A 10,821-nucleotide genomic window follows, 5' to 3' on the forward strand; every position below is an offset into this window, starting at 1 on the left:
CGGGCGCACGCATGCGCAGTAGCGAAGAGACGCGCACCTTTTTTTTTTTCTTTTTTTTTTCTTATTTATTTATGTATTCATTTATTGCAACATTTTAATTAGAGCACTGTGGTGGAAATCGGTTTATGATTACCTGATGAGAAATAAGAATACAACTCCTAACAGAACTTTTAGTAATTTATTCAATAAAGAGTCCAAAAACAGGCTAGCAGTCGCTACAAGTCTAATGAGTCAAAGCCCTCGCACAAAGGGTGTCCAAGCGGACCGCATCACCGACATACAGCTTCAGAGCAAACTATCTGGCCAGATAGGGGCAGACTCCTTAAGAGTCTGACCAAGTCTTCAGTCTTGAGAAGGGCTTTTTATACAGTTGTTTGTGATGTCATCAGAGAAGCATTGCTCCGTTGTTTGTGTAGTTTGTGACGTACGTGTAATCAGAAAAGCATTGCTCCGTTGTTTGTGTAGTTTGTGACGTGTCATCAGAGGATCATCGCTCCGTTGTTTGTGTAGTTTGTGACGTGTCATCAGAGGAGCATTGCTCCGTTGTTTGTGTAGTTTGTGACGTGTCATCAGAGGAGCATCGCTCCGTTGTTTGTGTAGTTTGTGACGTGTCATCAGAGGAGCATCGCTCCGTTGTTTGTGTAGTTTGTGACGTGTCATCAGAGGAGCATTGCTCCGTTGTTTGTGTAGGAGAACTTTGTCCAGGATGTGGTGTTTGAACCACTCATCAGTGTCCATAGATCCATATTGACTTGCCATCTGGTGTCACAAATTGCATTTTACAACTCATGTAACACATGACATGACATACGTGCAGAATACAGGTAACCTCATGACACATGGAATAGTATGAGTTAAAACTACTCAAACTACTAATTATACTATAATGAACTATTAAATGAAAAATTCCCATCACAATATAATTGCCATATAATTATCCTCAGTTGCATTTGGCACATTTCTCAAATAATTCTGAATATTTTTTTCAAAACAACATAACGCCCAGAACGTATATGCAAATGAGTAAGTACAATTATCTCCAACTGATTATGTTGTTATGATGTAGTCGATCTCTTCAAAGCACGTATTAATTTATTTTATCCTGTAAGTCGTCCATGCACAATAGTCCATTCAGTTGTCAAAATCTGCAAGTCACATGTAATGTCCATTAAATTGGTAAATTGTCTGCCAGGAGAAACTTGAACTTCACTAACGAATGAGGAGTTTGTCCCATCTTACGTCAACCAATCACACAGTGAGCTGACAGGCGCTCGTCATGAGTTGCAGAGTGCTAATCTGCTAAGGAACAGGGTAAGGCGTTGTGTCATTTTTCTGTGTAATGTGGGTGTAAGACAGTGGCTTTACGTAAATAAAAATGCAGTAACAACGTCTGTGGAAAAGTGAGTGCATTGTGCAATACTGAAGAGAGAAAAAAGCAACTTGTACCGTTGAAATCAGCATCTGGATAGTATTCAGTTCCCTTGACAAACAACATTCTAGTACAGGAAACATTTGGTTTCAATTAAAAAAAGGACAAACATGAAATGTGTTAAAAGGAACAATTCCAGGGGTCCACTCTAAACATGTTCACCACCATTGTTTACAGATAACAAAGGAACATTTCACTTTTCATTTACCATATAGCTTTGTTTTGGAATGAAGTTTACATTATCACAAACGACCTTTTCTAATAATATTAATTCATTATATGTATATTTTTTATTTCAAATGGGCAGTGTACGTTTGAAATGTAAATTGGGGATACGCAAGTATGTGATTTTTTTTTCATATGTGAAATGTACGTAATTTACATAACTATTCAGCCTACATTCTACCTGAAAAGCATGTTTGAAACTCTCAAAAGGGCAGTTCTGAAAAACTTACACAAGAGGCGACATATTGGACAGATATCCAATCACATTGCTGCAAATGTTTGACAGGCTCGAACGCAGACCAATAGAGTGGCGAAGTCCCGCCTTTCTATTTCCGGTACATGGAACGTCAATATAAAATAGGTCACTCTTGTCGTGAAAAATTCAAACCCACAAACAACATATTTTGAATTTTGGGCGTATAACGACTGGGACGAGCAAATCATTATTTTAGCTGCATTGAGACAATATTTTACGACCTAATACGTCCCATTGGAATCTAGCGGAAGGGGCGGGACTTCGCCACTCTATAGGATATACATGCTGGAATCTAGGATATTTAACACGATTCAATATAGTCGGACGACAACCAAGGCGTGGAGTTCAACCAATGTCGGCGGGTGAAAAGTTGCGTATTTGTGGGAACAAATCAGCTCTAGCGTCGGAGCTAGCGTCGGAGCTAGCGTCGGGGAATCCCAAACACTGGGTAAGAAAGGGGAGAAATCTCTGCTGTTTCAGTTTCAGTTTAGTTTATTATCATTTTGGAATATGTTAAGACTTGAGGGAACGAAATGTGTAACCCAGGACCAGCAACGTACAGGATAACAGCACAAAGTTATATCTCTGACCCTCTCCTGGTTGCCATGGTGAATCGTAGTGTCACCTCCATTGATGATGGCTTTGTAGATGATGATGATGTGTGTTTTGAATAATAAAAATAAATAGCCGATATCTCCAAATGCACCAGAGATTCAAATGCCACCGTTTTCGACTTTATTTGTATATTTGTAAAGTGTTATATATAATTTGCTAAGAAGGAAAGAACTGATACGTGATGTGACTGAAGCAATGAGATTTATTGTTTGCGGTGAATTAAAGACAGCATTTACAATTTGTAAAAGTACAAAAAAGTTTAAGACACTTGACCAAAACTGCAAAACAGCCTGTATACTGTGTTCATCAAGCTGTTTGGAGCTACAAATCACAACATTTTGCATTTGACTACAGGAAAAGCAGCATATAAAATGAATAAGAGACATTGAACATTGTGTATTCGAGCCTTTCAAACTGATTTGTGAAACATGATTTTCCTCTGGATTTTGGAAATGTTTGAGCAGGTGAATTACGCCCTCTTGTGGCTCTCTATTATTATTACAGCACATCACCCTGTGGTACCATTCATCTAACTGTGTTTGCACTGTTTTGCCAACGGCCGGCAGCAACACTGAGAGCGAAACCTCTTCTGTGCTTGATTTCAAATGATTGTATTTTCTGTTCTCATCTGCTTAAGCCCTTGAGAGACGCAATTGTAAATATTGCTTTACATAATTTTTTTTGCAAATAAAGCAGCCAAAAATGTTTAATAAAGGCGAAAACACATACCTTCCTACGTGGATGGTTAATTTGTGTTTTGCGTGGAGAGAAAGAAGAGATCAAGAAGAAACGTTTTGTGATTTTCAAGATAATGACAAAGAAATGTTACGGTGCTATGGCTTTCTTACACAAGCTAGCGTTGTTCGCCCACTGTTTGGGTTTTCATTCACATCTCCAGGTTCCACCACTTGAAGTCGAACGGTTCCCTGCGGACGTTGGAGCCACAGTGCACCTCTCCCAGCTTTTTGTGGTAGGAGGCGAAGTCGTCGATGAAGGTGCAGCTGAGGCCCAGGGGCTTCATCAGGGAGACCACCTCGGCCTCCAGGGCACAACGTCCATCAACCTCGGGGCCGAAGGGCTTCGGGATGCCGAGGTCTTTCCCCAGGACGATCATGTTGATCTGCAAACGGACGCGTCGGAATATTAGCGATGGAAACAAGCGTTGGAAAATGTTCACTTCGAAGCAACACGTCTAGACGCACCATGTCGGGGTAGTAAGCCACCGCTCGGAGCTTGTGCACATTCCCGTCCTCCTCCAGCAGGAACTTAAAGAGGATCGGCAGGTCGATGATGTCCTCTTCATCCAGGCCCAGCTCTCTCTTCAGCACATCTCTGTTCCAGTCGATGCAGCTCTGGGAGAGAGGAAGCGGCGAGAAAGACATTTACCGATATCGTGATACGAGACTAGATATCGTCTTGGGTTTTTGGATTTCGTAGTACGGCTTTAATGGCTGCGTTACAGTAACGTGACCAGACTGTTCTTGCTGTTCGATTGTTTGCATTCATCCTATCTACATTTAAAAATAAAAATCCAAAACAAACAAATCACCAATGGTCGATCCGACAAAATCGCTGCAATATCAAGGTCATTTTTCAATTTGTTAAGGATGTAAATGAAGGCACTTTGCTTCACTTTTCAGACCAGGAAGGTTGCCGCCTGATAAGAGAACATCCCCAGAAAGAAAGCCATATTTTCTAAATTGAACTAGTCTTCCATCATCTGAACTCTGACCTCTAGTCTAATCCCACTCACCTGTGCGTAGTTATTTTGGGCTCGGAAACGTTCATCCTTCAGTATCTCATCCACCGTTATTGGTTTTTCACCGCTCAGACCTTTTTGGAAGTGTTTCACAGAGTGTTAAGAATTGTGCTATTTTCCACAGTAAATGTTGTTAAAGTGATGGTTCGGAGTAAAATGCACCCTAGGTAATTTCCACCATGACATCCAACCAAATACCCCCTCAGAAGCATTTTTAGCGATGGTCAACATTGGTCAAGATAGGGCTATCAGCCGAATGGCTTAGTACTGGCGCGATGGTACATCTTGTATATCTCATAAATTAACCCCACTAATAATGCATGGAATGTAACTTCTGCAGTAGTACACATAGGGTCTGTACTCACAAAACGAGGCATTTGAAAGTTTGTAAGTACATCAGGAGTTTATTTAAAAGAACGCTTGCCTGATAGCTTCCTTGGCAGCAGCCAAGGTTAGGTAACCTAGGGTGCATTTTACTCTGAACCATCACTTTAAGGACAGGCCTACCCTCAAACAGTTTAGCTTGTCCATGTCCGTTCTTCTGTAAACCCTTGAATAGTTTGTAGGTGGCATCGGGGCTCGCCAGCAGCAGCCGGAAACCCTGTGCACAGAAACAAAGAGACAAAGATAACACTGGCCACTTCGTTGTCCCGAGAGCTTAAACGATCCCACATAAGATCCCAATCAGCACTGCTTCCTGTCCTCCGACTATTTCACATTTCAGTTTAAGGTTGTGTTTTAAAACGTTTACCTTTCTGTCGGGCGCGGGAACGAAAGTCATGAATTCATCCACGTGGCCGACGTAGAGCCAGTCGGAGAACAAGGCGATGGGCTCCTGAACCTTCTGAGCCCACAAGAAGTCTTGGACTACTTTGGTCATGTTTCGTCCTTTAGTTGCCCTTAAAGACAAAAAATGGATTTGAGTAATATTCTCAAATCATCGACCACAAAGTCGGGGACTCGTCTCTGGATCTGAACTCACGTGGGGAAGGCCACTCCGATGAGGATTCGGCCCAGGGGGTATTTTTTTCCGTTCACAGTGACGGGAGGGCTCACCTCCAGATTACCGAAGGAGTCCAGACTGCTCACGTCTTCTCTCTTGGCCTCCCGCTTCACGTAGCCAAAGTCCGGTCCCTGAAGTCACAAAAGGTGGTTCAAGATCTGCAGACGTGTTTTAAGACTAATACTCTGCTTTGAACTGGTTTAAGTGATTCTGACTTAAAAATCCAGAATGAATATGCAAATATTCATAATTTGAAAAGTTACTGCTACAAAAATTGGCATCAAATCATGTAAAAAACAATAGTCTCACCAGTAGCTCGTTGTACGGGAAATCCATAAGTCCTCTATCTCGTGGGGAATCCAGAACAACAGGAAACCCGTGATGGGGGGAGTCGATGTAGCCGAACTCCATCTCATCCTGAAAAATAATTATATTTCTGCTTACTCTACTTTTTCAAAAAGGCTCTGTCCTTCTATTAGGTGTTATTCAAGTTATTTTATTGCAATGATTATAATTGTTTGATGATTGTATGATATGCTGATGTACTTTAGCCTCCTGGCCACTAATTGTCCTAATGAGGTATCAAGACATTCTTCTCAGGTTTGACTGGTGTATTGTTTTTACTTTGAAGTACCCCTAAAGTAAATTCAAAAAGGCACTTTAACCGTACTTTTAACACGGGGGCCTTCCCCTTTTCCCCTGTAGTTGAGCCTTGTGTTCACCTGGAGTACTACTTCATACAAACCACAATCATGAGAAACCCACTATCTTTCCCCCCATTTTTCAAAGAAGGACGTTTCGTTTTCCTACCTGTATCCAGCGATCTCCTCTGTTCATTTTCTCGGGGCAAATCGTAAACTCGTACCCGAGCTTCGTGACGAGGTCCTTCATACTTTGAACAAATTTCTTGTTGTCAGACACCCTGACAAGGTGACCACCAAGGAAGAGGTTTTTTCCCATTAAGCCACAGTTTGCAATTTTTCTTGTCATTTTAAAATGCTTATTCATCTAAATTGTTTAAATCATTGTATCATTATGCAAGAAAATGGAAAAAAAGAAAAGAATCAGCCGTAAAAAGGAGGCATGAATTATTAGTGATTTGCATGCGTATATTTCTTGTTAGTGTGAGATCAAATAAGACTGTAGCGCGTCATCTTCATTATTCATCAGTCCGCTCTTACCTGCAGACAAACACCGTCGCAGGCTGGAGGGTGTTGGGCGTCATGATCCACGGCGCCACCCTGAACACGACTGTGTCGGTGAAAATGGGCGTCTCAGGGAGACCCTGTGGAAACATGAGGGAGGCTGTTGGGTACCGCCCCTCCTCTTCAGATATGTGAGTTTAAGATCATATTGAGGGCCCGAGCCACCGACATCATCGGGCTGCAAAGGCCCTACTCAAACTGTAAGAGTTTTTATTTGTGTGCACTTCCGACGGCTGTTTGGGGGCCTTAGCCGGTTTACCAATTTCAGGGGTTGTACTTGTCTGAGTTACTCGTACACCATTGATCTGATCCATACCAAACGTGGTGAGCCTGTTCTAAAGGCCTCAATGATGAAAGGTTGCTGAAAACACGGAATAGACTCAGAAGGGGGTTGCCAGACCGACGCCATGACAGCGCTACGAATTTAAGTCTTCACCCCAAAACTCGAAGCTGTTATAACTTCAGTGTACATGGTTTGATACGCTCAGAACTTCACACGTTTGATAAGAGTCCCACCCCTGAACATGCACTGCAATGTTGACTCATTGTCAGAGCGCCACCTACTACGTAATAGGAAATGTCACTGATTTTGACCTTTTGACCTTTTTCTAAGTAAAAGCCCCCACCTTTAGCTTTGACGTACATGCATGACATTTTTTTGTACATACAACATGTAGAGATGTACAAAAAAGCCTCTTGGACCCATACCCTAAAGTCAACAGGAAGTCAGCCATATTTTTTTTATCCAACCACGTATCAGGCTGCACCTGTAAGTTGGTTTATTATTGTGTGATTAAGTTGGGTCCTAAGAGTTAATTAGTTAGCATGGTCGGCTAGGTCCTGCATGAGTTTAATTAAATTCATAAAATGTTTTTTATTATAGTTTTGTAGTTGTCCGGTGTCATTCTTGAACGTTGAGATCATGTTTTGACTAAAATAAATCTTATCTCAGGGTCTGTCCGCTAACTTTTCAAATTTCGACTAGATGCACAGAGGAAGACTGTGAGATGTGGCTTAAAGTGGACCTAGAGTCAGGATTTTCTATCAAACCATATTGCTTTCTATTCTAAATTATTTTTCTAAACCGTTAAAAAAAACGTATTACATTAAAAATGTGACACACTGTGGATGCCATGTTGCAGATCTTACGGTAGAGATGGGCTCTAACAGACTCAGGTGGATGCTGATGAGCCCGGCGAAGTCTTTGTCAGGAAACCTGAGGCCCTCCATGTAGAAGGTCATATCTGCTGCGCCGCTGTAAGACACTTCGCGGGACAGGACCTCAGGGCTCAGCACCATTGGATACTTCGTCACAAAGATGTTAAAGGGAGTTCTTCCTGTTGAGGGGAGAAGAACAAACACGAGGCTCGAAATACTGAGGCGCTTCACCTGCTCTGTCTCACCCAGTGGTGTAGTGGAGGGTATACACAGGTATACGGGGTATACCCACCTCTTTTTCTGGCGATATACAGTATACAAACCTATCAGCTAGAAAGCCATTGGAATATGTAGGAGAGTAAACCCACTTCCTTCTCTGTAACCTACCCATCTACCTAGCAGTACACCCACCTCATCAACTACCACTGGTCTCACCCCGTCATTGTCACTCACCCAGCAGATTACTCTTCAGGTCGGAGGATTCTGACTTGAAGACTCTGACGCTCTCTGCATCGCCCTGAGAGATGTGCATGGTGAGCTTGTAGCCGTCTGGGAGCCTGGCGGGGCCCCGGGTCCGCACCACCATGACGGACATGTCCTTCAGGTCTGTTCATCCGCAAAATAAGTTAATGTTCATTCAGTCCTACATCACATTTCAAATGCTTGTGACGTTGGACCTCATACAAGAACATTTTCATACTTTCATCTCAACTTTCCTGCAATGTCCAGAATCTAAAAGTGCTCGAAACCACTTTAACAGCAGTTTCTGCACGAGGATTAATCGGCTACCGGGAAGCACACACCCACACATAATGAACAACACCTAGTTTTACTATCACATTTCAGCTTTACTGGTTCCTCCACTGCAAAGCTGCTGCAAATTTTTCAATTTTTTTTATCAAACTTCTTTACCCTATCAACATTTCAATCTGCTGACAAAAAGCAAATATGAGAGACATTTTTAACAATGGCAACAGGCTTGGGACAGTTTAAACATTTTCAAACCGGTTTGATATTAAGCCTAACACTGGACTGGACTGGTATATCGACTTTAACCACTAGGGGTCACACTTCCCATAGCAGCTGCTCCAGAGTGAAACATTAGGCCTTTTTACACAAGAACTCAGCAAGAACTTTGCTTTGCTGCATCTGAGACACTCGTTGCGGCTCCATTTAATCCGTTTATAAGTAAACACAATATTAGGAAGAAGGGAAGAATTCAGTGGTTACCTGACACCATAGTGATGCGGCCCTTCTCGTGATCCGGTTTTGACCAGAAGGTCTCCTCTGAGTCACAGTTGACCAATAGGATGGCCCCGTGCCCATTAGGACCCCACTTCCAGGATCCCTAAACACGTTTTCAATAAACCAGATGTTAATACACAGTAGGCACTTTAAAATGATTTAGAGTTTACTTTCTGAAATAAAAACCCTCCTCCCTTTGTTACATGTTATTGTTTGTGAGAAACTCCTGCATCAGGTGTCAGACACATCCGAGCTCACCTTATTAGGGTTGTTTTTCTCCACGGTGCCATCTCTGTCGGCATCCACATCCAGAGAGATCTCTGCATGACACAGTTTGATTATCGCAGAGTGACTTTGCACGGCCTGAATATTCCAGATGCTGGTTCATATCACACTACAGCTATATATTCATATATTACAAGTTCTCTGTATTTGGATAAACTGGATCTCCAAATATATGTATAAATAATTTAAACATGGAAACAAACCACTAACAAAAGAAATACAAAAATTGTTTTGCATGCTGTTTTATTCTGCTTCAACCCACCGACAGCTGTCAGGTGCAGGATTGCGCTCCCCAGCATCTCACTATTCGCCCCATAGTACCTGATAGACAGCTGTTGATACAAAGACACAAGTCATTCTGTGGTAGTAAAATTACATTTGGCCATGAAATTATGAGTCATACATTACAAAGCAAAAAAAAGCTCTTGATCTCTGTTGAATGTGGAATATCCCCCCGTGGTTGTTTTAGAAGTGCTTCATCGAAAGGGTTGATTAATCAAAAGGACGATACGGTTCAAATGTCATTGATTTTAATCTTTTTAGTGGTTTTGGTTTCCCTCTGGAACAAACTAATATTCAACATTTTTTAAAACTGATGCGGGGTTCCTGCCTTACTTTACCTTGCTGTCGTTCTCAAGTTCGCTGGCTTGGCACATCCAGATGTGCAGCACCGAATTTCCAAAGAGGGGGATGGGAGAGAGGTGGGACTCCTGAGGTGGGGGGCTGATGATGAACTGGACATTGTCTTTGCTCTTCACGGAGAAGTACTTGGAGCTGGGAGGGGCGCCCCTGAGAACCGGAGAAAGACCAGCTTACTCTTCATGCTGTATTAAACACGGTGTGTGTGTGTGTTTCTGTGTGTGTTTCCATTTATTCCGTTTGTTATCCTTGTTTTAGATGTATATCCATTTCTGTGTGTATATATTGACACCAAGCCGGAGTCAAATGCCTTGTATGCGTTTGCACTTACTTGGCCAATAAAGCTGATTCTGATATCTGTATTTCAAAACAGGCTTGTTATTTAGTTTGAATGCATTAATGCAATTATTGTTGTACATTTACTTTCCCTTTCGCCTGAGTAAAGAAGTTGAATCAGTATACTTTTACCAGAGTAGTAGGCCTACTTCTACTTGAGTACAATAGAATATTCTGTACATTTTGGTGGAAGACAGCATTTTGAATAAGAGCTTACCTGTTCAGGTCGACGTTGAGTTCCGAGCCGACCAAGTATAAAACACTCGTAGTCTTGCCATAATCTATGCGGAGGGTCCGGGGGTGACGCATGTCTGCCATGGTTGGTCCGTTATCGGGAGTCGAGGATGTGCAAAGTGGTTTAGACTTGCAGGTTGTGTGAGAGGAGCTGAGAGCAACACGCTAATAAAGGCTGCAGGTAGCGAAGGTTGAAGCCTCCGTGTTCTCTGATTGGTCAGCCGGTCCCCTAAACCTATCCACCTCTCTAATCTGCCTCTTGCCTCAAACCAGACATCTCATGACAATGACAATGACGAACCACGAGTGTAAGACTTTTAAATTACTCCATCGTTTCAAAGAAATGTGTCTGGCTGCTCTGGCTTATCTGAATGTCACCAAATATACTGCAAGCTGTTCAAAAAGGGCCCCCAGATGCCGAGAAATATGGTC

At 42.3% G+C, this 10,821-nt stretch overlaps 1 protein-coding gene across 1 annotated transcript; it reads right to left on the reverse strand.

Moving 5' to 3' along the window:
• Nucleotides 1–3,403: 3,403 nt before the first annotated feature.
• LOC311027323 (protein-arginine deiminase type-2-like) lies at nucleotides 3,404–10,473 on the reverse strand (the record flags this gene model as incomplete). The annotated part of the gene is made up of 16 exons (XM_084031297.1): nucleotides 3,404–3,645; nucleotides 3,728–3,877; nucleotides 4,279–4,358; nucleotides 4,792–4,885; nucleotides 5,036–5,183; nucleotides 5,267–5,418; nucleotides 5,597–5,704; nucleotides 6,098–6,209; nucleotides 6,469–6,572; nucleotides 7,642–7,886; nucleotides 8,104–8,256; nucleotides 8,881–8,998; nucleotides 9,154–9,215; nucleotides 9,443–9,512; nucleotides 9,801–9,969; nucleotides 10,373–10,473. 16 exons carry the CDS (start codon nucleotides 10,471–10,473, stop codon nucleotides 3,412–3,414), a joined length of 2,100 nt encoding a protein of 699 aa, XP_083887423.1. The 3' UTR covers nucleotides 3,404–3,411.
• Between the last annotated feature and the right edge of the window lie 348 nt (nucleotides 10,474–10,821).

Source organism: Eutrigla gurnardus, assembly GCF_963514095.1.
Source record: "Eutrigla gurnardus genome assembly, chromosome: 2".
NCBI classification, from domain to species: Eukaryota; Metazoa; Chordata; class Actinopteri; order Perciformes; family Triglidae; genus Eutrigla; species Eutrigla gurnardus.